Raw genomic sequence first — 27,254 nt, 5'->3', positions numbered from 1 at the left:
AGGGTGCCGCCCTCAACTGGTTCCGGTCGTACCTAACCGACAGGAGTTTTTGTGTAAAAATAGACAGTTTTATGTCTTACACAGCTCCTTTACCACATGGGGTTCCCCAGGGCTCAATCCTTGCCCCAATCTTATTTGCGCTTTACCTTCTCCCCCTTGGTTCTATTTTTAGGAAGTACGATATTGCATTTCATTTTTATGCCGATGATTGCCGGATTTATTTTCCCATGGCACAAAATAACACGGTTCAACATCTTACTGACTGCTGCACAACATCAAAGCCTGGCTTTCAGCTAACTTCCTGAGCCTAAATGAAGACAAAACAGAAGTTATGTTGTTCGGTCCAAGTCGCTCCCCCTCCCCCAACGTTGACCTCGGCATTCTGACCCCGTATCTCAGCGACTGTGTCACAAACCTAGGGGTAAAGTTCGACTCATTTTAAATTCGAAAAACAAATCAGCAGCGTCGTACAAAAAAGCTTTTATCAATTACGCCAAATAGCGAAAGTGAAACCGCTTCTATCAGGCCATCATCTCGAGAAATTAATCCACGCCTTTATCTCGACTCGTTTAGACTACTGTAATGCCCTGTATGTAGGCATTAGCCAGGCCTCCCTCGCCCACCTGCAGCTCGTGCAGAACTCTGCTGCTCGTCTGCTAACACAGACCCGCAGACGTGAGCACATCACCCCTATATTAGCGTCCCTTCACTGGCTCCCTGTGCGTTACCGAATCAATTATAAACTCCTTTTATTTGTTTTTAAATGTCTAAACAACCTCGCGCCAACATATCTCTCTGACCTCCTTCAGCCTTACTTCCCCACCCGATCCCTAAGATCAGCCGATCAGCTGCTACTGATGGTCCCGGACACAAGGCTGAAGCTTAGAGGTGACAGAGCTTTCGTTGCTGCTGCTCCCAAGCTCTGGAGCGACCTACCTCTGAGTGTTAGACAAGCCTCCTCTCTTCCTGTTTTTAAATCTCTTAAAAACATACTTTTATTCCATGGCTTTTAACACTGAGTGATATCCATCCTGCAATGGCGCCCCATAATACACCTGCTGTGAACCTGTTTTTATGTTTTTATATTTTATTTATTTATTTTTTATCGTGTTGTGTTTGTGTTGTGTTGTGTTTGCTCGGTTCTCGTATTATCTTTTAACCTGCCCATTGTACAGCACTTTGGCTACCCCTGTGGTAAATTTTAAAGGCCTACTGAAATGAATTTTTTTTATTTAAACGGGGATAGCAGATCTATTCTATGTGTCATACTTGATCATTTCGCGATATTGCCATATTTTTGCTGAAAGGATTTAGTATAGAACAACGACGATAAAGATTGCAACTTTTGGTATCTGATAAAAAAAAGGCTTGCACCTACCGGAAGTAGCGTGACGTAGTCAGTTGAACATATACGCAAAGTTCCCTATTGTTTACAATGATGGCCGCATGAAGTGAGAGAGATTCGGACCGAGAAAGCGACAATTTCCCCATTAATTTGAGCGAGGATGAAAGATTTGTGGATGAGTAAAGTGCAAGTGAAGGACTAGTGGGGAGTTGAAGCTATTCAGATAGGGAAGATGCTGTGAGAGCCGGGGGTGACCTGATATTCAGCTGGGAATGACTACAACAGTAAATAAACACAAGACATATATATATACTCTATTAGCCACAACACAACCAGGCTTATATTTAATATGCCACAAATTAATCCTGCATAAAAACACCTGCGTGTTTGTTATGCTAGCTCCTAGCTCCTCTGCTAGCTCCTAGCTCCATAGAACACGCCAATACAATTCAAACACCTGATCAACACACACAATCACTCAGCCCAAAAGACCGTTTACCTAACCCAAGGTTCATAAAGCTTATATATTTTTAAAAAGTTACGTACGTGACGCGCACATACGGTCAAGTTATCGAATGTTTAGCAGCCAAGGCTGCATACTCACGGTACCTGATATTCAGCTGGGAATGACTACAACAGTAAATAAACACAAGACATATATATACTCTATTAGCCACAACACAACCAGGCTTATATTTAATATGCCACAAATTAATCCTGCATAATAACACCTGCGTGTTTGTTATGCTAGCTCCTAGCTCCTCTGCTAGCTCCTAGCTCCATAGAACACGCCAATACAATTCAAACACCTGATCAACACACACAATCACTCAGCCCAAAAGACCGTTCACCTAACCCAAGGTTCATAAAGCTTATATATTTTTAAAAAGTTATGTACGTGACGCGCACGTACGGTACGGTATGTGTTATGCTAGCTCCTAGCTCCTCTGCTAGCTCCTAGCTCCATAGAACACGCCAATACAATTCAAACACATGATCAACACACACAATCACTCAGCCCAAAAGACCGTTCACCTAACCCAAGGTTCATAAAGCTTATATATTTTAAAAAAGTTACGTACATACGCAAAAAAAAGCCAAAGCTGCATACTCACAGTAGCACGTCTGCGTCTTTGTCATCCAAATCAAAGTAATCCTGGTAAGAGTCTGTGTTGTCCCAGTTCTCTACAGGCGTCTGTGTATCCAAGTCAAATGTCCTCCTGGTTAGAGTCTCTGTTATCCGAGTTCTTCCATCTTGACTGCATCTTTCGGGAATGTAAACAAAGTCAGTTGTGGCTGACTACGTTCGAAAAATACGTCCATTTCGCACCGACAACTTTCTTCTTTGCTTGCTCAGCTTCCTTCTTCATAATGCAATGAACATGATTGAAACAGATTCACGAACACAGATGTCCAGAATACTGTGGAATTATGAAATGAAAACAGAGCTTTTTCGTATTGGCTTCAATGTGGAAGGCATACCCGTGTTCGCCGGTTTACGTCACGCGCATACGTCATCCTCAGAGGCGTTTCGAACCGGAAGTTTAGCGGCAAATTTAAAATGTCACTTTATAAGTTAACCCGGCCGTATTGGCATGTGTTATAATGTTAAAATTTCATCATTGATATATAAACTATCAGACTGCGTGGTCGGTAGTAGTGGGTTTCAGTAGGCCTTTAAATGTGCTTTATAAATAAAGTTGATTTGATTTGATTGGATTTGATTACGCGGCTCAATTGCAATTCAAAGAACGGGTTGGATGTTGTGAATTTCCTGCCCCCACAATGATCTACAGATGGGTCAACAAGTTCCGAACCCATGGGACTGTTAATAACCTCAATCGTAAAGATACTAACACTCTGGACGACCGAAATCGTCAAGGACACCACAGAACGTTATGCAGTCAGAGACTCTGTTGTTTGCAGCCCACGCAAGTCTGTGCGTCGACGAACTCAGGAGCTTGGAATGAACCGGGAGTCTGTGCGGAGAATTTCGATCGCAGATCTCGACCTCTATCCTTACAGGATACAGACTAAACAAAAGCTTACACCTGCCGACATGAGGAAACGAGTGAAAATGTGCCAGTGGTTTTGTGATAAGATTGACACTGCGCCAGACTTCTTTGACAATGTCTGGTTTTCGGATGAGGCACATTTTCTGCTGTCAGGTCATGTGAACTCTAAGAACAACATCTTCTGGGGTAGCACACCCCGAGTACTGTCTGCAAAGGCCATTACACTCTGTCAAGTGCAGTGCATGGGTCGCCATCTCCAAACATGGCATCATTTGGACCATTCTGGTTCGAGGACGACAACGAGCGGATTGTGACAACACCGAGCGATATGTTCAGGTGTTTTGCAAATTCTGGACAGCACTTGGTCGACGAAGAGGGGTCGTCAGGGACCTCCAGTGGTTCCAGCAGGATGGTGCCACCCCCCACACCTCAAACGAATCATTGGCATGGCTACAGCATCGTTTCCCTGACCGACTGATCAGCCGCAGGTGTGACCCGGAGTGGTCGCCGCATTCACCGGACTTGAACGCCCCAAATTTTTATCTGTGGGGATACCTTAAGGACAGGGTGTATGGCAACAACCCCCAGACTATCCCTGATCTGAAGGCAGCAATCACAGCAGCAATAAGAGTGATCCCAAGGGAAGAATGTGGGAGGGTCATCGAGAACTTTGCCCGCCGGATCCAAATGTGCTAGCAGCAACAGGGAGCTCATTTAGAGCACATTTTTTGAGCGCCAGTTAAACAAAGAGTTTTTGTGGTACAGACTTGAAACTTTAGAGATGTCTACTACATAGACTTAACCTAATGTAGCTGAATTTTTGTGTTAATCTAAATATAATTTTGGAAGTTATTCGATTTTTTTTGATGAACGTTTTTTTTGTGTCACCCTGGATTCAGGACTTTATTTTATTTACTATTTCGAGGTAGGGCCTGGCGGAAGTTTAATTTCATATATAGTGGTACCACAGTTTCCGTACACACAGTTTCCCTCTTTTTGTATTATTCGGTTTTAAAAATTTGAGCAGATATTTTTGTCAAATGTTCTTTTCTATTTTCTTCTTTTTTTTACTTACATTTTATTCTGCCCTTCATATTCCAGCCCTTTTCGCAGATGAAGAGCTGCGTCTTGATGCAGAGGGTGCAGACATTTTATCAGAGACCTTCAACATACTGACTCTAAAGGAGATGAAGTTGCAAGTCATGTCTGCTCCCCATGGAGGTGTGGCAGTTGAGGAAGCCGAAGAGGAGAATGCGGCCGCTATGGCCAAAGTAGTCATCCAGGCAGCTCAAAATAAGGTGGTGTCTCAGGTAAGTAGGTAATATCACTATCATAGAAACATGAAAATCCTGCTGTCTTGTGAACTTTTTTCTGTTTGTCTTTTTGCTCTCAAGGTCAGGAAGAAGGCTTTTATAGAGAACACAGTTCCTCTTATTATCAGCCTGAAGCACTTACTGGAGAGACAACGCTCTTCTGTCCTCAAAGATCTCATGGTCTACCTCCAGGTTAGTTTGCTGTACTGCATATGTATTTCATAGATTAAAATTAGTATGGACAAGCTTACTATATGCTGTCTTTAAAAACTAAAAGGAAAAACAACCCTGGATTTAAAGCTTTTGGGGGCGGGGAGAATGTTTGGACGATTATGACAAAAAAATAACCATGATTATTTTTGATTGATGTTGAAATCACGATTAATAACCCAATTATTCATTAATTTAAAAACATGAGTTTTTATTGCACCACCTAAACTCAACTTTAACTACATTTTAAATGAACAACAAATATATAATAATAATAATACCTGGGATTTATATATATTAGTAACAAACAATAAGTAACAAAAGTTACAATTATTTTACCACCATAGTTTGTGCTTTTTTTTTGTCAAAAAAAAATGAATAAAACGTTTGTTAATGAAACTCAAAGATCCTCACTTTTATTGGTGCAATACATCCTTGGAACATTTTGACCAGTATTTTAGGTCAAAGCCTAATAATTGTGTAAATCAATAAGTGCTTTAAGTACATAACGCACCACGCTATTATTGTGAAGGAGGGAAATGTGGTGTGCTGTTCTCAGCTTGACGAGTAAGGAGACGACTTGAGGCCTTTTTAAAAAAAAACAAATTATAATAATAAGAGAACGCCTCTCTAGTTGTCCTGTTTGTACATTGATTATATTGTTCACAACAACACAAGCAGATTAGATGTGTTGAGGGTGTATGGATTGTTCTCGCTAGCTTTAGCTTTGTAGTTTAGTCGCGGTTACAAGTGACCGCATCAACATTGTTTAGTTTAGGACTTGTTTTGGGGATGAATAAGCTGTACCAGACACATTATTTTCCCCAAAAAATGTTCATTCTCGTCATTATGAAAGCATTTTGCCCACATTTATGTAAATTTCCGTAACATTCTGCGTTAATCAGCGGATTCTGTCTGATTCGCCTATTCTGTGACTCCTTCATACTTCAACGCAGAAATCATGTGCCTTATTTTTTTTTGTCGACTTAATTGATTATTGATTAGGCATACTAGCACTGTTTTAAATTAAAAGGAGCAACCATGGTGAGATCCAAAACTTCTAGTAGACGTGCTGTCTTTACCACTTGTATGCTCACTCATCCGTTTCCTTGCCACAAGCTTAGGAATTTGCATGCATGATGCGCATCCCATTATTTTTTTCCCGATCATTATATTTATTTATATGTATATTATTTATTATATTAATTATATATAGTCATCAAAGTCTACATTTTATTAATTGTCCAACCATATCGGGGAGGCACACATACTCGCACACTGGCAAGCATGCACTGTAGTTGACTGCAAGGTTTTCTCTCATCCATAGTTATATTTGGGTTTGCAGTGTGTCTTTACTGAGGGAGATGGTGGTGATAATCGATATATAAACACATTCACACAACAAAGATTGTATTGCAGGGCTAGGTATTGGATAGGACTTTTCGGTACGACACATATCACGCTACTTGAGTCCCGATACAATACAGTAGTGATGGGTAAATGACGCCTCAGCGAGTGTGTGGCACACTCTCCAGCTGTATTGACACCGCACTGATATTGTTTATCATATTGCCCATCCGCTATTTGGTGGGTTAAAATTTGACCTGCAAATAAAATTAATTGTTTGAATTTTTTGTTTGTTTTTCGAAAGAATAGCTGAGCGGAAAACTCTGCTTAAAAGCCAATTAGTAAAAAAAAAAAAAAAATTTTTACCGTATTTAGTGCTATAAGATCAAAATGATCCCCTCATACGGAATTTTTACTTTTTTTGGTTCCATTTATATTGATGAAGGTGACGAAAACAGATGTCAAACGTGGCACACCACTCTTCTGACTTCATTTAGGCAAGGCAAGGCAAGGCAACTTTATTTGTATAGCGCTTTTCATACACAAGGCAGACTCAAAGTGCTTCACAGACAACAAAGTGAAATGAAAGAAAATAAAAGCAAAATTAAAATGTAGACAATAAAAATAAAAACAGTGCGGACGTTAAAAGTTAAAAGATTTAGTATGAACTGTCACTCGTGAGCCGAAAGTAATGCTTCCAGATAAACACAGTTTGGTGCTTTCCAGTCAAATGACAAGGCAGCTAAATTGGTTGTGTTTAGTAGCTCTCCTTGTGTTTCATATTGTAGTACCGATTGGCCTATCACTACAATACAGTATTGCCATATATTGTGATATTCACAGTTCACCACACATCCATTTATTGCAATTGTATAGAAAGTGGGTCAAGTTTATTCCCACTTAAAAGTAAAAAAAAAACTTCTACTCCTCCGAACTGTTGACATATTGTACTGCTTTGCTCATTAATAAGCCTGCACAGCGAGGTTGCACTGCAGGGACACTTAGCTGAGTTTTTATTTTTACTACATATTGTAAATAAATTAAATACAATTTAACTATTTAGTTTATTTTAATAAAATAACAATGTATGGACAACAATATCCTTAAATTACGTCTGTTGTGATCTGGCGCTATTTAGAAAATAAAATGTTTATGTAATAAAGTGTTAGGGGAAACACTGACATTGTAATATTTTGTAAAGGGCCACAGGGGCATTCTGTTTGACACACATTGTTTGCATAAGGTCACAATGCAGGACTACCGTAATGAAGTCAAAGAATTTTTCGCTGGAGATGAGCAACTAGCAGCAGAAGTGGAGTTTGCTCTGAAGGAAGCTGAGAAGCAGAGAGAAATGGAAAAGCAGATGGACAACTGCAGCCTTATGGAAGACCCTCAAATGCCTACTGCTCAGGTTTGAATACACTTAAAGACTTTCTGACATTTAATTCAAAGTACTTAACCAGTTCAGTTAAAGGGGAACTGCACTTTTTTTTGGAATTTTGCTTATTTAAGACAAGAAGACTGATGATTTTTTTAATGCATTCTACCTCATAAATAAGCTTGAACAAAAGTCTGCTTATGATTGTCAATGGGAGATTCTCTATTCTTCCCATAAAGCCCTCTTAATAACCATCCAAAAACCACCAACAATACTCCATTTAAATTTTGTGACTTGAATATTAACCGAGTATTAGTGATATTGTTATTATAAGCACTAACGCAAACAAACTATTTATAGCGGCGCCGTGCTTACAGAGCGCTATGTCGACATCATCGGCTGGTAAGCTGCTTCCTCGCCTAGGTGTTTGTCAAAGTTTATTCTAGATCCTAAATAATGCCTCTTACCGTGATAATAGAAGGATAAAAACATTCCGACAAGTTGGTCAACTTTGGTATTCAATTTAGATACGGAAATGGTGAGAGACACGAAAAGACACTAGGTTAGCAGACATCGTACAGTAAGTGATGTTTTATTATGTTTGTTGGCTCTCATTAAGTCTGCAGTGAGTAGAAATCAGTGATGTTGTCGAAGGAAAAAGTGAATGTTCTGTTGCGTTTTTAAAATTAATGCACCGCCGTGTGCTTAAAATGAGCAATATACATAAATATTACATGATAATATGAATGTGCCTGTTACTACATTACATATAAACAACACATTTTCATTATGATGTGTTTGTAAACGAGCGTGAACACATCAAATAAAAATAATTAAAAAATAGAAGTCTGTTGCGCTCCAAATTTATTTGTTATGGGTTGCCACAAATAAATTAATGTATAAGGGAACAATGATGGAATTGCGTTTTAATGCTTGGCAATATTGCTAGCCAAAGCTAACAATTCCCAAACAATGCCAGAGTAGTTTTTATACAAATGTCGCCATGGTAGTCAGTCCAACACAAACTTGTAGTCGCACAACACAGACTATAAGAATACACTTAACAAACACTTGAACACAATTATTAAATGGCATAAGACACGGCATCAGCACGATTCTAGGTAGACAGCATCGCAACCGGAAGCGTGCAAATGCACAATATGGCACCGTTTTATTTTACTTAAATTGATACCCGCTAGTACAGTTGAAATGCGGTCAGTGCCTATAAAAGTACAGAGTTCCGTACCCATCCCTACGAGGCAATAACTGTTCCTGTTTCTCACACAATGTGTATCGCGTGGGAATTCTGTACCAAACCGAATAATGCCATTACAAATATAGTTACACCCCTCCTTTTAAATGATTTGCATTCTCTGTGGTGCTTCGTAGTCCTAAAACCCAAGAGTGTGTGACAACTGTCATTGCTACAGGCTTCGCTCCGAAACTCTCCTATCAAGCCCAGGCTTTTCCTTCCTCTCAACTTTGCCACACCGCAGCCATCACGTCCAAGTCCTGTGAATGCTCGACTGACACTGACTGAGAAGTATGTTTCCATTATTGCACATTTTACATTTGTTTCTTTTTATATAACATTTCTTTATTAAAGGTTGTCTTACAGATTTTTTAAAATTGGTAAAACCAAGAATACACTAATTTACAAACAAGACATTTTGCATGCATCGGGTTAAAAGCAGCTTTTAAAACTCATGTAATTGTTTATTGTATTGTGATTGACTTTTTAAAGGGGTCATATCATGATGTTTATTCTACATTTAAAACTTCCTTGTCGTCTACATAACAAAATGCTGATTCTTTGGTCAAAATGTTGCATAGATGATGTTTTACAGACCACTTTTAAGCTGCTTTCTGACCGTCTCTTCAGGATGCGCTGTTTTGTTGGCGGTCTTATTTACGTGGCTCCACTTCAACAGCATCTTCTCTTCGTCATCTTTGTTGTAGTTTTAGCTTTTCCATATCGAGTCTACTAACAGATTAAGTTTGATGTACACGCTACTTTGTACTATAAATCCCAACAGCAGAGGATGCATGTCCATTAGGGGTAGGGGAAAAAATTCGATTTGAATTCGAATCGCGATTGTCATGTTGTGCGATTCAGAATCGATTCTCATTTTTAAAAAATTGATTTATTTTTTTTTTCTTCCATTTTTTATTTTTATTTTTATTTATTTTTAATTAATCAATCCAACAAAACAATACACAGCAATACCATAACAATGCAATCCAATTCCAAAACCAAACCCGACCCAGCAACACTCAGAACTGCAATAAACAGAGCAATTGAGAGGAGACACAAACACGACACAGAACAAACCAAAAGTAGTGAAACAAAAATGAATATTATCAACAACAGTATCAATATTAGTTACAATTTTAACATTGCAGTGATTAAAAATCCCTCATTGACATTATCGTTAGACATTTATAAAAAAAAAATTAAAAAAGAACAATAGTGTTACAGTGGCTTACACTTGCATCGCATCTCATAAGCTTGACAACACACTGTGTCCAATATTTTCACAAAGATAAAACAAGTCATATTTTTGGTTCATTTACTAGTTAAAACAAATTTACATTATTGCAATCAGTTGATAAAACATTGTCCTTTACAATTATAAAAGGTTTTTACAAAAATCTACTACTCTGCTTGCATGTCAGCAGACTGAGGTAGATCCTGCTGAAATCCTATGTATTGAATGAATAGAGAATCGTTTTGAATCGGGAAAATATCATTTTTGAATCGAAAAAAATCGATTTTGAATCGAATCGTGACCCCAAGAATCGATATTGAATCGAATCGTGGGACACCCAAAGATTCGCAGCCCTAATGTCCATGTACGAGTCAGTCTGCCCCACAACAAAAAGAAGGAGCTCATTGACTACAGCGTCGTACTTCAATGGCGGCGTGTGCAAAGCAGTTTGAGCACATTTCTACCATATATAGGGGGAAGTCATTGTTGTGAAAAACATCACGTGTTGTGCAAATTCCAAACGGCTCCTTTGGCAGAATAATTAATTAAGGCAAGATTGTTTTATCAATATCTCCGCCCAGCCTCTACGGTTTAATTTCAAATTTCCCTGACTTATGCAGATCCCAAATACACAACAGCAGGTAAAAGTTGGTTTGGCATAATAGGGCCCCTTTGAAGATGAGATTAACATATGTAAACTATTAGTTTGGAAACTGAATTTAAATGACTTCTCTTTCTGTGCGATACAGTAAGAAACATGAATGGATGAATAGATGCAGTCACCTCCTAAAAAAGAGAGAGAAAAAAAGGCCCCTGTCGTAACTTGTGGCATTAACTTCTACTAATTGAAGAATGGAATTTCAGGGTTTCCACGGGTCATTAAAAAGCATTGAAAGTTATTCAATGGATTTTGCAAAAACTATGGCATTAAAAACCATTACATTTGATGTCGAGAGGCACTAAAAAAATCTTACAATTGTAGACCCGGACCGATAGTAAGAAAACTTATCGAATGATAAATGAAAATAAACGTAATAACTTTGTCGTCATCGATTAATTGTTATGTTTGTGTGTTTCTTTCTTCGTCTTTGGCTTTCAAACTGGATACAAGAGGTCTCTCTCTGCATTAGTGTAAGTACTTGAGCGTGTTTATTCGACCGTGGAATTACATGAAAAGAGTAAGCTTCTTGTCAGTCATCCACAATCCTTGTTTCGGTACGTGTAGGCTGGACCTACTTGCAATCCTCTTCCACACATTTTCATTTGCTGGGCTGTGAACCCCGCAAATGACGTCGTAACAAGCTGACCAAATATGGCTCATTATTTCAACAACAATATCCATCCATCCATCCATTTTCTACCGCTTATTCCCTTCGGAGTCGCGGGGGGCGCTGGAGCCTATCTCAGCTACAATCGGGCGGAAGGCGGGGTACACCCTGGACAAGTCGCCACCTCATCGCAGGGCCAACACAGATAGACAGACAACATTCACACTCACATTCACACACTAGGGCCAATTTAGTGTTGCCAATCAACCTATCCCCAGGTGCATGTCTTTGGAGGTGGGAGGAAGCCGGAGTACCCGGAGGGAACCCACGCAGTCACGGGGAGAACATGCAAACTCCACACAGAAAGATCCCAAGCCCGGGATTGAACCCAAGACTACTCAGGACCTTCGTATTGTGAGGCAGATGCACTAACCCCTCTACCACCGTGCTGCCCTCAACAACAATATGACACACAAAATTCAAACAATTTGAACATACAAGTAAACATGTCTATACATTTTTTCAAAATATGTACATAGATTATTTTTCTTTATCATTTTCAAACAGTAATTAAGAAATTAAAATAAATCTACCATAAGGAAAAAAATGTACGTTTAAGGGATAGGATGGTGGGGGCATTGTCAACATGACATCATCATTTAATTTGTTTGATCGGCGATGATGCATTTATTTTTTTTATAAAGGCTACAAAAGCGTTGTACATACTGAACAAAAATATAAACGCACACTTTTGCTTTTGCTCCCATTTTTCATGAGTTGAACTCAAAGATCTAAAACTTTCACTACATACACAGACTTATTTTTCTCAAATATTATTCACAAATGTGTCCAAATCTTTGTTAGTGAGCATTTCATCTTTACCAAGATAATCCATCCCACCTCACAGGTGTGGCATATCAAAATGTTAAACAGAATCATTATTGCACAGGTGTGCCTTAGGTTGCCCACAATGAAAGGCCACGCTGAAATGTGCAGTCTTAACACACAGCACAATGCCGCAGATGTCGCAAGTTTTGAGGGAGCGCACACTTGGCATGCTGACTGCAGGAATGTCCACCAGAGCTGTTGCCTGTGAATTCATGTTCATTTCTCTACCATAAGCCGTTTCCAAAGGCGTTTTAGAGAATTTGGAAGTACATCCAACCGCCCTCACAACTGCAGACCACGTGTAACCACACGAGCCCAGGACCTCCACATCCGGCAGGTGCACCTCCATGATCGCTTGAGACCAGCTTTCCTGAGAGCTGCTGCAACAATTGGTTTGCATAATCTAAGAATTTCTTTACAAACTGGGAGAAACTGTCTCAGGAAAGTTCATCTGCATGCTTGTCGTCCTAATTGGAGTCTCGACCTGACTGCTGTTCGTCGTCGTAACCAACTTGAGTGGGCAAATGCTCACAAATGATGTCGTCTGGCACGTTGGAGAAGTTTTCTCTTCACAGATGAATCCCGGTTTTCATTGTTCAGGGCAGATGGCAGACAGCGTGTGTGGCATCGTGTGGGAGAGGGATTTGCTGATGTCAACGTTGTAAATCGATTGGCCCATGATGGGTGTAGGGTTATGGTGTGGGAAGTCGTATGTTATGGACAAGGAACTGGCATTTTGAATGCCGTGACGAGATCCAGAGGTCCAATCTTGTGCCATTCACCCAAGACCATTACCTCATGTTGCAGCATGACAATACACGGCTCTATGTTGCAAAGGATCTGTACACAATTCCTGGAAGCTGAAAACATCCCAGTTCTTGCATGGCAAGCATACTCACCGAACATGTCACCCATTGAACATGTCTGGGATGCTGTGGATCGGCGTATACGACAGCGTGTTCCAGTTCCTGCCAATATCCAGCAACTTCGCACAGCCATTGAAGAGGATTGGACCAACATTCCACAGGCCACAATCAACAACTTGATCAACTCTATGCGAAGGAGATGTGTTGCACTGCGTGAGGCAAATGGTAGTCACACCAGATACTGACTGCTTTTCTGACACCCCCAGACTCCCTATAAAGTAAAACTGCACATTTCAGAATGGCCTTTAAATGTGGGCAGCCTAAGGCACACCTGTGCAATAATATTGGATAGTAGCCTGTTTATTTCAATTGTTAGTTTTTTTCTTTATTGGCTGTTGTGTAATTTATTTTATTTTATTATTTATTTATTTTTACCCCATATTTGTTCCCACTACTGCACCTTAAGTTGGAGTCCTTAATCTCGTTATATGCACATATAATGACAATAAAGTCCATCTATTCTATTCTATTCTATTCTATATTGCTGTTTAATCAGCATCTTATAGGCCACACCTGTGAGGTGGTATGGGTTATCTTGGCAAACAGATTTGTGAACAATATTTGAGAGGAATAGGTCTTTTGTGGATATAGTAAAAGATCTTGGCGGTAAACTCATGAAAAATTAGAGCAAAAACAAAAGTGTTGCGTTTTTTTGTTTAAGATATTTAAAAATAAATCTGTGTAGTAAGTAATTAGTGTTAACATATTTTTTGTTTATTATATCGTTTTGCTCTATTTTCTATTGTTGCTGCTTATTTTATTACTACAATGTAACACAGGTTGCACTTTGTATACCCCTGGTTTATTGAGATAGTATTTTGCCCTCCCTGAATGTTGGAGTTTTAGTTTACCAGTAGCTATGTGCACATGGACACATTTAATCGGATTTAAAGCCTAACTAAAATAAAAATGATTAATGTAAACACGCCATTTGGAATATTTTGACCCGATAGACTTCCTTTTTTTATTGTCATTCAAATTTGAACTTTACAGCACAGATAAGAACGAAATTTCGTTACATAAGCTCATGGTAGTGCAGGATAAAAAAAGCAATAAGGTGCATATATAAATAAATAAATATATATAAATAATATATATATAATATATATATAAAATAAATAAATATATATATAAATATATATAAATAAATAAATTACTGTTCAGATAAATATATTGCACACGTTAAGATTAAACTTTCATTCCGATTGAGACGGGTGGTTTATGCCGAAACTCATTCGGATTGTAGCGCATGAAAACACATCTTTCGAAATTCGGGATAAAATTATCCTTACTGCGCATGTCTTTGATGTCAACTATACTTTGGTGGTGGAGGGGGACTAAATTTAATAGTCTCTGAATGAAGCGATTGTCTTTGTGCCATCTCCCCCCATTCAACATGTACAGACATAGCGTTATATGCTGTTGAGTTTGTTACTTTATAACGAGGCTACTAAAAACAAAAGTATGGTCTGGACTCTGGAGTGTCATGTGTCGATGTAACAAAATTAGGGATCCAGTTGTCGTCTTAACGAGCTGTTTTATTCACGACATTACAGCTTTCTCGAAAGCTAACTTCTATCCTCAAACACATACACAGAATGTTGTAACATAAAGAAGCGCCACAATCCGCACATAAATGCACAGTGAAAGTCATTGCTTGTTCAGCACTTGCAGTGAGCAAACTAATAATAATACATCTGTCCGGTTATGTTAGATTCTGCACATGTCAAAGTAAAGTATTCAGATTTTAGGTGTGATGCAAGAAAATTCACGTCATAATCAGAAAAAAAATTTCAGGGTCCATGTACACGGTAACATTCTAATCCAAATGATGATCACATTAAAATAATATTGTCCATGTACACGTGGCTAATGAAGTTGGAGTAAATCCAAATCCATTTTATGTACATATATAGTACTATTAACAAACTGTTTCCAGAGTGCTGCATATAAAAACAATAAAGAGTTGTTTAGAGTAAAATAATTTAAAATAACAATAGATGAAATAATAAAATCAATAAACTAAAACACCATAGTAAATAAGGACAAATCAAAAAAAGACTCAGAGGACCACATGACTCAAGTCGATTTAAAAGCCAGAAAATAAAAGTGGGTTTTTAGACGTGACATAAAGTAAAACATTCAAGGGTTGGGGAATTCATTAAAGGGCAGAACTTTCCATAGTTAAGGACCTGCAATAGAGAAGCCCCCGTCTACCCTCGTCTTAAGTTTGGTCTTATGCACCACAAGTTGGAACTGGCCCTTGGACCTCGCGCGTGAGCTGGCGCATACATTTCAATGAGGTCTGTAATGTACATTGGGGTAAGTCTATTAAAAGCTTTAAAAACAAACAGTACAATTTTAAAATCAATTCTAAAACAAATAGGAAGCCAATGCAAGGAAGCAATAATTGGGGTGATGTGCTCCCTTTCTTCGGTTTACGTTAAAAGTCGTGCCGCAGAGTTCTGGACTAACTGTAAGCGTAAAGTGCATTACAGTAGTGCAGATGATGAGATAAAAGTGTAGATGACCTGTTCAAATTGTTTTAAAAAATTAAAAAGATTTGATCTTTGATAAAAGCCAAAGATGACATAAACTCGATTTAACAACGGTGTTGATATGTTTGTGTAACTTAAAACTATTGTTTAAAATGATGCCAAGTGGAACATGCAGAGTCTAGCAGAGGGCCACTGTGGCCTAGCAAGAATATTAGTTTACCTTCGTTAAGCTTTAAGAAATTCTGAGCCAACCAGGCCTTGGTTTCTTTTAGGCACTTGAGTAGGGGTCTCAGGGGGGTAAGGTCATTAATAGAAATTGGTATATTTGGCAGTCATCTGCATAAAAATGATAATAGATGCCATGTTTTTTAAACATTGCACTAAGTGGTATGATATTCAGGGCAATCAGGATGGGCCCAAAAATTTAGCCTTGGGGCACTCCACAGTCAAGGGAGTGGTGGGTGAAGAAGAGTCTCACAATCTTATAAAGAAGCTTCTCTTTGACAGGTTTGACCTGAACCACTCCAGAGCAGTCCCCCTGACACCCACACAGTCTTCCGAACAAGATAAAAGAATTGTGTGGTCAACTGTGTCAAAAGTAGCAGTCAGGTCTAAAAGCAGTAAAATGGCTGAACCACCACAATCAGTCATTAAAAGCAGGTCAATTAAAACCTTTAGGAGTGTAAACTTAGTGTTGTGGAAAGTATTTAAAATGCCACTGTAATTTAAAAAATATTGAATATGCTCAAAAAAACTATTCTCTTAAATCTTTTTTCAAAATGTGGCTGACAATAGCGAGCCACCTCACCGAAAGAGTCGACCAGCTCCTTTTATTAAAGGGCATGTATGTTCCAGTTTTGTACACATTTCTATTAATTTAATACATTTGATGGGAATTAATTCTACTGTTCCCTATTACAAAATAACTGTTTTTAAAAGTTTCAAGTGATTAATGCTATGTTACTGAAATGAAAATAAATGTAAAACAGCATCAATATACATTAATTAAAGATGCATCAATGTTTTTTTAATCGCATCGTACCTCCTGAATTGTAATTGAATCGTGAGGTGCCCAAAGATTCCCTCATATATATATATATATATATATATATATATATATATATATATATATATATATATATATATATATACATATATGTATATATATATATATATATATATATATATATATATATATATATATATATATATATATATATATATATATATATATATATATATACATATATATATATATATATATATATATATATATATATATATATATATATCCATCCATTTTCTACCGCTTGTCCCTTATATATATTTATATATATACCACTTTTGACATGTGTTTTGGGTCATTGTCCTGTTGGAACACTCAACTGCGCCCAAGACCCAACCTCCGGGCTGATGGTTTTAGGTTGTCCTGAAGAATTTGGAGGTAAACCTCCTTTTTCATTGTTCAATATAAAGCACTAGTTCCATTGGCAGCAAAAAAGGCCCAGAGCATAATAATACTACCACCACCATGCTTGACGGTAGGTTTGGTGTTCCTGGGATTAAAGGCCTCACGTTTTCTCCTCCAAACATATTGCTGGGTATTGTGGCCAAACAGCTCAATTTTTGTTTTGTCTGACTACAGAACTTTCCTCCAGAAGTCTTATCTTTGTCCATGTGATGTCAGATGAAACAAAAATTGAGCTGTTTGGCCACAATACCCAGCAATATATTTGGAAGAGAAAAGGTGAGGAATCCCAGAAACACCATCCCTACCGTCAAGCATGGTGGTGGTAGAATTATGCTTTGGGCCTGTTTTACTGCCAATAGAACTGGTGCTTTACAGAGAGTAAATGGGACAATGAAAAGGGAGGATTACCTCCAAATTCTTCAGGACAACCTAAAATCATCAGCCCGGAGGTTGGGTCTTGGGCGTAGTTGGGTGTTCCAACAGGACAATGACCCCAAACACACGTCAAAAGTGGTAAAGAAATGGCTAAATCCGGTTAGAATTAAGGTTTTAGAATGGCCTTCCCAAAGTCCTGACTTAAACGTGTAGACAATGCTGAAGAAACAAGTCTATGTCAGAAAACCAACAAATTTAGCTGAACTGCACCAATTTTTGTCAAGACGAGTGGTCAAAAATTCAATCAGAAGCTTGTGGATGGCTACCAAAAGTGCCTTATTGCAGTGAAACTTGCCAAGGGACATGTAACCAAATATTAACATTGCTGTATTTATACTTTTAACCAGCAGATTTGGTCACATTTTCAGTAGACCCATAATAAATTCATAAAAGAACCAAACTTCATGATTGTTTTTTGTGACCAACACGTATGTGCTCCAATCACTCTATCACAAAAAAATAAGAGTTGTAGAAATTATTGAAAACTCAAAACAGCCATGACATTATGTTCTTTACAAGTGTATGTAAACTTTTGACAAGCTTCTGGTTGAATTTTTGATCACTCCTTTTGACAAAAATTGGTGCAGTTCAGCTAAATTTGTTGGTTTTCTGACATGGACTTGTTTCTTCAGCATTGTCTACACGTTTAAGTCAGGACTTTGGGAAGGCCATTCTAAAACCTTAATTCTAGCCTGATTTACCACATTTGACGTTTGTTTGGTGTCATTGTCCTGTTGCAACACCCAACTGCACCCAAGACCCATATATATATATATATATATATATATATATATATATATATATATATATATATATATATATATATATATATATATATATATATATATATATATATATATATATATATATATATATACACTACCGTTCAAAAGTTTGGGGTCACATTGAAATGTCCTTATTTTTGAAGGAAAAGCACTGTACTTTTCAATGAAGATAACTTTAAACTAGTCTTAACTTTAAAGAAATAACACTCTATACATTTCTAATGTGGTAAATGACTATTCTAGCTGCAAATGTCTGGTTTTTGGTGCAATATCTACATAGGTGTATAGAGGCCCATTTCCAGCAACTATCACTCCAGTGTTCTAATGGTACAATGTGTTTGCTCATTGGCTCAGAAGGCTAATTGATGATTAGAAAACCCTTGTGCAATCATGTTCACACATCTGAAAACGGTTCAGCTCGTTACAGAAGCTACAAAACTGAAAAACTGACCTTCCTTTGAGCAGATTGAGTTTCTGGAGCATCACATTTGTGGGGTCAATTAAACACTCAAAATGGCCAGAAAAAGAGAACTTTCATCTGCAACTCGACAGTCTATTCTTGTTCTTAGAAATGAAGGCTATTGCACAAAATTGTTTGGGTGACCCCAAACTTTTGAACGGTAGTGTATATATATATATATATATATATATATATATATATATATATATATATATATATATATATATATATATATATATATATATATATATATATATATATACTGTATATATATATATATACACATACATATATATACATATATATATATATATACTGTATATATATATATATACACATACATATATATACATATACTGTATATACATATGAAAAACAGAGGCGGGACAGGGTTAGTGAGAGAGCAAGCTTTTGGTTCGTTAATCAAGTCAGTGAGAGCTGATAGTGACACAGGTTCAGACTCGTTAAAGACGTTTAAACCATTAGTTGATGTAGCAAAATTAAAGGAGGGGGGTGATAAGTGGAAAGTAGCAACCTTATTGTTAAAAAAAATGCAAGTAATTCTCACGAGTCTCATGACATGTCCAGCATATTAGAAAGACTGGGATTTTAAACATAACCAGTTGTTTTAAAAAGAACACAGGGCTTATGAACGTTATTTGAAAATAAGTCAGAGAAATACTTATTTATAAATGGTTGATTTATATAGGCTAGTAAGGTAAAGTTTTGTACCTCACAAGTTTCGGCTATCTTGCTTCTGCAGCCTTACAAAACACTTGTGTAAGGCTTGATACAACGCTCAAGGTTCACAGGAACAGGCAATGTCGCAGCCAAACATGACAGGACTGTGGTCTGAAAATGTTGCATCACCCGCAAATATATTATCAACAGTAAAACCAAGCACACAAATGAAGGGACATTGATATACATACGACGTGCACATACATGTAGTAATTATGTTAAATAAACTATACATTTTTGTTATAAACTGAAAAAAAGCAATACAATTCTGCAGGTTAGAAGGTTGGCTCTAATGCTGCTTGCCTAATGCTTACATACAATGATTCAGCTCATTGACAAGCTACTGGAAATTAACAGAGCAAACTTTTACAAATAATGATCAAATGAGATTCAAACAGAACACACATGACATAAAACAGCAAGTGTTAGGCATATATTCACCAAACCATGTATAAACAAATACCGATCACTAACTTTATACTCTTCAATGAGTCTCCTGCACAATGCTGTGTGTGCTTCTTGACTTACTTCGGAAGCCTGTTGCTCAACCTTCAAACTCTTAATTTTAAAACACATAATGTAGTCAATGTTTTGTAGAACATGATTGCAGGAGATGGAAGCACGTTTATCACCTGAAGGTAAAGTGTTACTTACTCCATCACACAAGCTTAAAACATATACTGTATATAGATTTTAAAAAAATCTTTATTTCTGGTTCTTAAATTTAATTGTGGCAGCCCGCCACAAGTATATTAATATATACTGAAGTTGCATATGTATGTGAAGTTTTTAAAAAATAATCGTTGTCTTGTTGCAGGCATGTGCATTTCCGTGGAAGATGCAGACCTGAAGAAGATTTAGAGTCCATGGTTCTGGAAAAAACATGTAAGTTATTAGTAGCTAAAACTGAAATCCAACTATGAATTTCTACAATGTCTTGAGTAGGGCTGGGCGATTACATCACCGTGATCGATAAATGTGATTAATTTGAGTTCGATCACGGTGATCAACTGTTAGCACATATCACCCCGATCAAACATGGCGGAAATGTCTGTTAGAAGAGTACCACAGGAGTAAACCGAAGGGAAGCAACAATGCTTGGTATAATCCTGCACGGAACATCCATCCATCCATTTCTACCGCTTGTCCCTCCCGGGGCCGCGTGGGGGCTAAAGCCTATCCCAACTGTATTCGGGCGGAAGGGAGGGTACACCCTGGACAAATCACCATCTCGTCGGAGGGCCAACACAGACAGACAACAATCATACTCACATTCACACACTAAGGTCAATTTAAGTGTTGCCAATCAGCCTATTCTTGGGTGCGTATATTTGGAGGTGGGAGGAAGCCGGAGTATCCAATCCGCCTTTATTGACCGTGATCCTGTGTGTGTTTGTGTACGTGTGAGTGCACGACAGTGCATGACTACCGTCGCTTAAGTCAGGCTCCTCACGACGTAATTAATGTCCAATCAGCGTAGTGCCTCTTCCCCCTCTCACAGCCCAGAAGAATTAAAAAAAGAAAAATTGTTAACACTAGCAGAGAAGTTAGAAAGAGCATCAACTTTCGTGACAGACTTTAGGCTACAGCTCACCAGTAATCCTGCCCTCAATGCGGACTCGTAGGCAGGCATAGAAGGTTATGACTAAACTACTGTATTGGTCCCGACTGGGACAATAAACACAGAAATGTAATCAGAAAAAAATAACATCTTTATTGTTAAATGGAGGTGAATAAACACAACATTTATTCTGGTTCACAACTTTTAAGACTTTTACACAGAGGAAAAACCGGAAACACTCAATCCCCACTTCCCGCCCACAAACCCTGCGCATACGTTAACCCAGTATATGGAGAAACATGTTAACAATCTCCCTATCTTTTATAAATAAAAAAATTAAATAGCACATGTTTCTTGAGAACAAATACATGTCATTTTAAACAACAGAAACAATAAAATCAACTTAGGTAAGAACCCATTTTCCTTCACTCAATGCTTTCAAAAGCATCAAGGGTGATGACCCCTTTTTCGTAAGACAGTCAGCCAGTTGACCTTTTGTTGCTGACCAAAACTTTGAGAGGAAAAAAGTTTTTCCCGTTACCCTCACAAAACCCCCCTAAAACCGAGGTATGGACTGTAGCGTGGGTTACCTGTATTGTTGCATCTCTAGTAAACATAATCATAGTTGTCAGCTGTTAGCATATATTATTGCCTTGATCAAACATGGCAAACGTGGTCGTTACAAGATACTGCCGAAGTAAACAGAAGGGATGCAACAGTACTCTATAATCCTGCACGGGACAATCCGCCTTTAATTAAAAAAAATTAGCTTGTGACATTAATCAAGATTGGATGATATGAAAAAATTAATTGTGAAAATTTTTCTGCCCTGTCGCCCAGCCCAAGTCTTGAGATAATTGAAAATTAATCAACACACCTGCAATGTTAACAAAGGACTTGCTAGACATCGATGCATATAAACTAGAGGTGGGAGAAATAATCGATTTTAGATGCATCGCAATTCGAAACATTGACGATTATAGAATCGATTAGTAAACGTCGATAATCGATTTATTCATTGTAAGTAAAGTAATGCAGACAGTTCTAAAATTTGGCTGACTGCAGCGAACCACCTCACCGAGAAATCCGACCAACTCCTTTATTATAGCATACCTACTGTATGGTCCAGTTTTGTACATATTTTCATTAATTTAATAAATGTGGGAATTATTTTAACTGTTTCTTATTACAAATAAATGTTTTTTTTAAGTTGCAAGTGATGAACGCTTATTTAGTGAAATGAAAATAAATGTAAAACTGCCTCAGTATGCATAAGTTAAAGATGCATCAATAATCGATTTTTAATAGAATCATACCTCCTGAATCGAATCGTAAGGTGCCAAACTACTCCCGTGTTTGCGTGCGTGCGTGCACACGCGAATATATGTGTGTGTGTGCGCGCGCGCACATATATTTATTTATTTATTTTTTTAAACTCGAGGCATCCCTTGGGCCAGATTATAGATGTTGACAGGCCGTATCTGGCCCATGGACCGTCGTTAGGATACTCCTGGTCTAGTCTAGTCTTTTTTAGAGGCCACCACAGTGTATTTGTTTTTTGTTGTTGTTTTACTTTTGTGGCTTTGTGTAGAAGAGGCTGGTTGCATCAGCTCTGCTCTTTTTAATGTCTTTAATGTCCTTTTTGTTCTTTGATGTTTCCCTCTTACACACATGTTTTTGTGTGCTATGGCTAAGAGTTTGTTTTTTTTCTTCCTTGGCCTCAGTCTGGACCCCCTCTCCAGGGGCCCAGGCATAGACTGAATTTTTTTTCTCACCCTACCTTCCTCCCTGTTTCTCACCATTTTTGTAAGGGGCACCGGAAGTTGGCAGACCCGTCAGCGATCCTGTTCTGTCTCCCTGTAATGTTTGTCCGCTCTTGAATGGGATTGTGCTGAAAATGTCAATTTCCCGTCGGGGATTATTAAGTATTTCTGATTCTGATTCTGATTCTGATTTTTAACAAAGGTTCACCAGCTGCATTTTTGCAATTAGAAGGCACAACACCAAAAGTTAGTCTGCTGTTCATTATTTTTTTCTCAATAAAAATTGTTGCCAATGCCTCCTTGAAAAAGTGAGGCGGGACAGGGTTAGTGGGAGAAGAAAAAGCTTTCAGTTTGCTAATTAAGTCAGTAACCAACACGGAACGTTAAAACACATTGTGTGTCCGTGTGCCTTTTAAAAGGCGGTGCCTGTTGCTTAGTGACGGCGTCGCCCCCGATGTCCACGCAATGTTGCAGAGTCTTCTTAAGCAAGACCGCATCACAGCATCCAGAGCCTTAAAGGCCTACTGAAATGAGATGTTCTTATTTAAACGGGGATAGCAGATCCATTCTATGTGTCATACTTGATCATTTCCCAATATTGCCATATTTTTGCTGAAAGGATTTAGTAGAGAACATCGACAATAAAGTTCGCAACTTTTGGTCGCTTTTAAAAAAGCCTTGCCTGTACCGGAAGTAGCGTGACGTCACAGGTTGTGGAGCTCCTCACATCTGCACATTGTTTACAATCATGGCCACAAGCAGCGAGAGCGATTCGGACCGAGAAAGCGACGATTTCCCCATTAATTTGAGCGAGGATGAAAGATTCGTGGATGAGGAAAGTGAGAGTGAAGGACTAGAGGGCAGTGGAAGCGATTCAGATAGGGAAGATGCTGTGAGAGGCGGGTGGGACCTGATATTCAGCTGGGAATGACTAAAACAGTAAATAAACACAAGATATATATATATATACTCTATTAGCCACAACACAACAAGGCTTATATTTAATATGCCACAAATTAATCCCGGAAAGCAAACACCTCCCCCCTCCCGTCCATATAACCCGCCAATAAGAATCAAACACCCGCACAACACACTCAATCCCACAGCCCAATGTACCGTTCACCTCCGCAAAGTTCATACAGCACATATATTTCCCCAAAGTTACGTCCGTGACATGCACATAGCGGCACACACGTACGGGCAAGCGATCAAATGTTTGGAAGCCGCAGCTGCGTACTCTCGGTAGCGTGTATCCAACTCAAAGTCCTCCTGGTAAGAGTCTCTGTTGTCCCATCTCCACAAGCATGCGTATCCAACTCAAAGTCCTCCTGGTAAGAGTCTCTGTTGTCCCAGGCCAATGGTAAAGCTTGTCCCAGGCCAATGGTAAGGCTTGACTGTCATCGTTCGGGAATTTAAACAATGAAACACCGGCTACGACGTAGCCGCTACGTGTTTGTGTTGCTGCAGCCGGTCGCTAATACACCGCTTCCCACCTACAGCTTTCTTCTTTGCTTTCTCCATTGTTCATTAAACAAATTGCAAAAGATTCACCAACACAGATGTCCAGAATACTGTGGAATTTTGCGATGAGAACAGACGACTTAATAGCTGGCCACAATGGTGTCCCAAAATGTCTGCTACAATCCGTGACGTCACGCGCAAACGTCATCATACCGAGACGTTTTCAGCAGGATATATCGCGGGAAATTTAAAATTGCACTTTACTAATCTAACCCGGCGGTATTGGCATGTGTTGCAATGTTAAGATTTCATCATTGATATATAAGCTATCAGACTGCGTGGTCGGTAGTAGTGGGTTTCAGTAGGCCTTTAAGCAACTCCAGGCGAATCTCATCTGTCACCTCAGCCTCAGAAATAAAAGAGCCCACCTCTTGCGCTGCTTTCTCATAGGAAGACAGGTGGATCGGTGCAGCGTCTTCAGTAATGCTGACCCTGAATCGATTTGTTGTGGTAAAGGAGTTGAGCCGGAAGGCAAAGTTTACCGGTCGATCTACCGGTAAAGAGCTATGGCTTTATGACCGAAAGAACAAGATCACGGTTACAAGCGTCCAAAATTAGTTTTTTTCCATTGGGTGGCGGGGCTCCCCCTTAGTGATAGGGTGAGAAGCTCTGTCATTCGGGAGAAGGTCAAAGTAAAGCCGCTGCTCCTTCACATCGGGAGGAGCCAGATGTGGTGGTTGCTCCCTGGACAGGGCACGTCCGACCGGTAGGAGACCGCGGGGAAGACCCAGGACATGTTGGGGCGATTATGTCTCCCGGCTGTCCTGGGAACGCCTCGGGGTTGTCCGGGAGGAGCTGGACAAAGTGGCTGAGGAGAGGGAAGTCTGGGCTTCTCTACTTAGGTGGCTGCCCCCGTGACCCGACCTCGGATAAGCAGAAGATGATGAATGGATGGATTGACATCTTATTGGCTAATTTCGATGTCCAGGCAACTGTTCAATGATAATGTCTTGACTTTTGAATAGTTGGAGTGTGCCCTTCGCATCGCCTCCTAAAGCTGAAAACCCAGGGGAAACACTGCTTCTATTAAATAATCCAATAACTAGGTATTCTTTGCTAATGTTGTGTGTTTTCCTTTTTTGCAGTGATGCATGCAGGTGCTGCCAAGAACAGAGCCATCAGCACACCCAGAGGTATGCACCTTTATAATTGTTTTTAAATCTGTCCTATTATTACTTCACAGTTAATGCATACTTAGTCACACTTAAATCCTAAGACTTTGAATGTCTTGGTGTTTGTAACCACATAATTGGGATTTTGTCTGTATTGAAACTATACATTTTTTTAATAACAGTCAGTGAAGCATCAACCTTTACACCAACTGTATGTTTTACAGTCATTAATCAAAACAGCAGCATTGAATGTTAAATTACAATATTACTGTACATTTTTTATTACTAGCTCTTTGTCCCTCCACTCTCACCTTGTTTCTTATCATCCTTCAAACCAGATTTTGGAATCAACGTAACGTTTGAGGGTGGATTCAGCGCCATTTACAGTGAAACAAGTATGAACTTAATTTGTCACTCAGGGGTGTTCAAAGTACAGCTTGGAGTTTTTTTTTACCCGCAGTTCATTTTGGCTCCCTGCATGTTTTTAAAGTTAAATAAATAGATCTTCCATGAGATATTGTAGTACTTTGTCAATGTATAGCTTAAAGCTAAGATGTTTTGACTAACTTAACAAGTATACTGACCTACAGTACAAAAGATTGCTTTTCGCATTTTCAATGTGCAAAATGGCCTCCACGTCCTTCAATTCTTCTGTATGGTGCCCTTGCTGGAAAATATTTGGGTATTCCTAAATCATGTGACTAAATCTGGTGTATGCATAAACAAGCCCCTTGGGTTGCATTAGTGTACAGTATGTTCACATCTTTGGCCTCGATTTATAAGTACATTTTCTGTGCCTTGACAGGTCATGATGAAGAGAACGGTGTTCTTCATGTCCAGTCGGAACAGTGAGTTGTACCATTTTTTTTTTAATAACCCATGTTTCGTCTTACACTCCTGAACTGCAAGCCAGTGCATCTCCTTTTACGCAATGTACAGTCATGAAATGTATGTGTAAATGTATGTACTTAACCATATTTAGCTGGTTTGGACGGCACGTATTGCCTATATGGGCAGCAACCTCGGAATGCCACCAGCCTTTCGTCCAATGTGATATTAGGGCCTGGGTTATAGATTAGAAGAAGTTGCTCTACGCACTTCTCCCACACTGTCCATCTCAATTACTCTGGAGAAAATGGGAAAAGTCTCCAGAGACATTGTGGCTCGAAATATAGCTTTGCCTGTTTTTGCATCCCACAGACTGGCCGTCGATTCACCCTTCGACTTATAGAACCCTGTTAGAATGAGGAGCCTCTAATACGCAGATAAATGTGTTTTTTAAAACCTTCCACTTCTCTGAAAAATAGGCCTCCCTTTTAGATAATTCATTTCCCGAATTAGTTTCTGTTAAGAATCTAGCATGATCAGCTCAAAAGTTGACTTGATGTCAGTCACATTAGTCGCTGCCATCATATTGAGCCCTGTCACTGTCTTTATGATGTTTTCCCCAGAGGAGTTTTGCATGACGCTTATTTGGGGATGAAGACCACTGTGTTTTACCATTTTTTGACATGCATGTCTTGCATGGAGGAACAGGAATAGCAATTCCCTCATCTGGTTCAAAATTAGATTCATTAGAATCAGAATTTAGCCCAAGATAGTCTTCATCTTCAGACACATCATCCTCGTTTTATTGTCATAATCAATGATGACTTCCAGACTATATCCTAGACTGACATCCAATTTCTCCTGCTGCTAATTTGGTAAAGGTCTGCCTGCCTGAATGTG

General features: G+C 38.8%; 1 protein-coding gene across 3 annotated transcripts in view; it reads left to right on the top strand.

The window, feature by feature from the left end:
- The window catches only part of ncapd3 (non-SMC condensin II complex, subunit D3), a 140,782-nt gene that overhangs the window by 96,600 nt on the left and 16,928 nt on the right, over positions 1-27,254 (top strand). For all 3 annotated transcript variants that reach the window (XM_062058947.1, XM_062058945.1, XM_062058946.1), the window contains exons 27-34: positions 4,462-4,670; positions 4,755-4,865; positions 7,474-7,641; positions 9,039-9,151; positions 20,387-20,454; positions 25,500-25,547; positions 25,865-25,921; positions 26,332-26,374. In XM_062058947.1, coding sequence (XP_061914931.1) covers positions 4,462-4,670; positions 4,755-4,865; positions 7,474-7,641; positions 9,039-9,151; positions 20,387-20,454; positions 25,500-25,547; positions 25,865-25,921; positions 26,332-26,374 — 817 coding nt within the window. The remainder of the gene's footprint in view (positions 1-4,461; positions 4,671-4,754; positions 4,866-7,473; positions 7,642-9,038; positions 9,152-20,386; positions 20,455-25,499; positions 25,548-25,864; positions 25,922-26,331; positions 26,375-27,254) is intronic.

This window comes from Entelurus aequoreus, linkage group LG09 (assembly GCF_033978785.1).
Source record: "Entelurus aequoreus isolate RoL-2023_Sb linkage group LG09, RoL_Eaeq_v1.1, whole genome shotgun sequence".
In the NCBI taxonomy this organism is placed as follows: domain Eukaryota; kingdom Metazoa; phylum Chordata; class Actinopteri; order Syngnathiformes; family Syngnathidae; genus Entelurus; species Entelurus aequoreus.
This window is presented reverse-complemented; position numbering and strand designations above follow the sequence as displayed.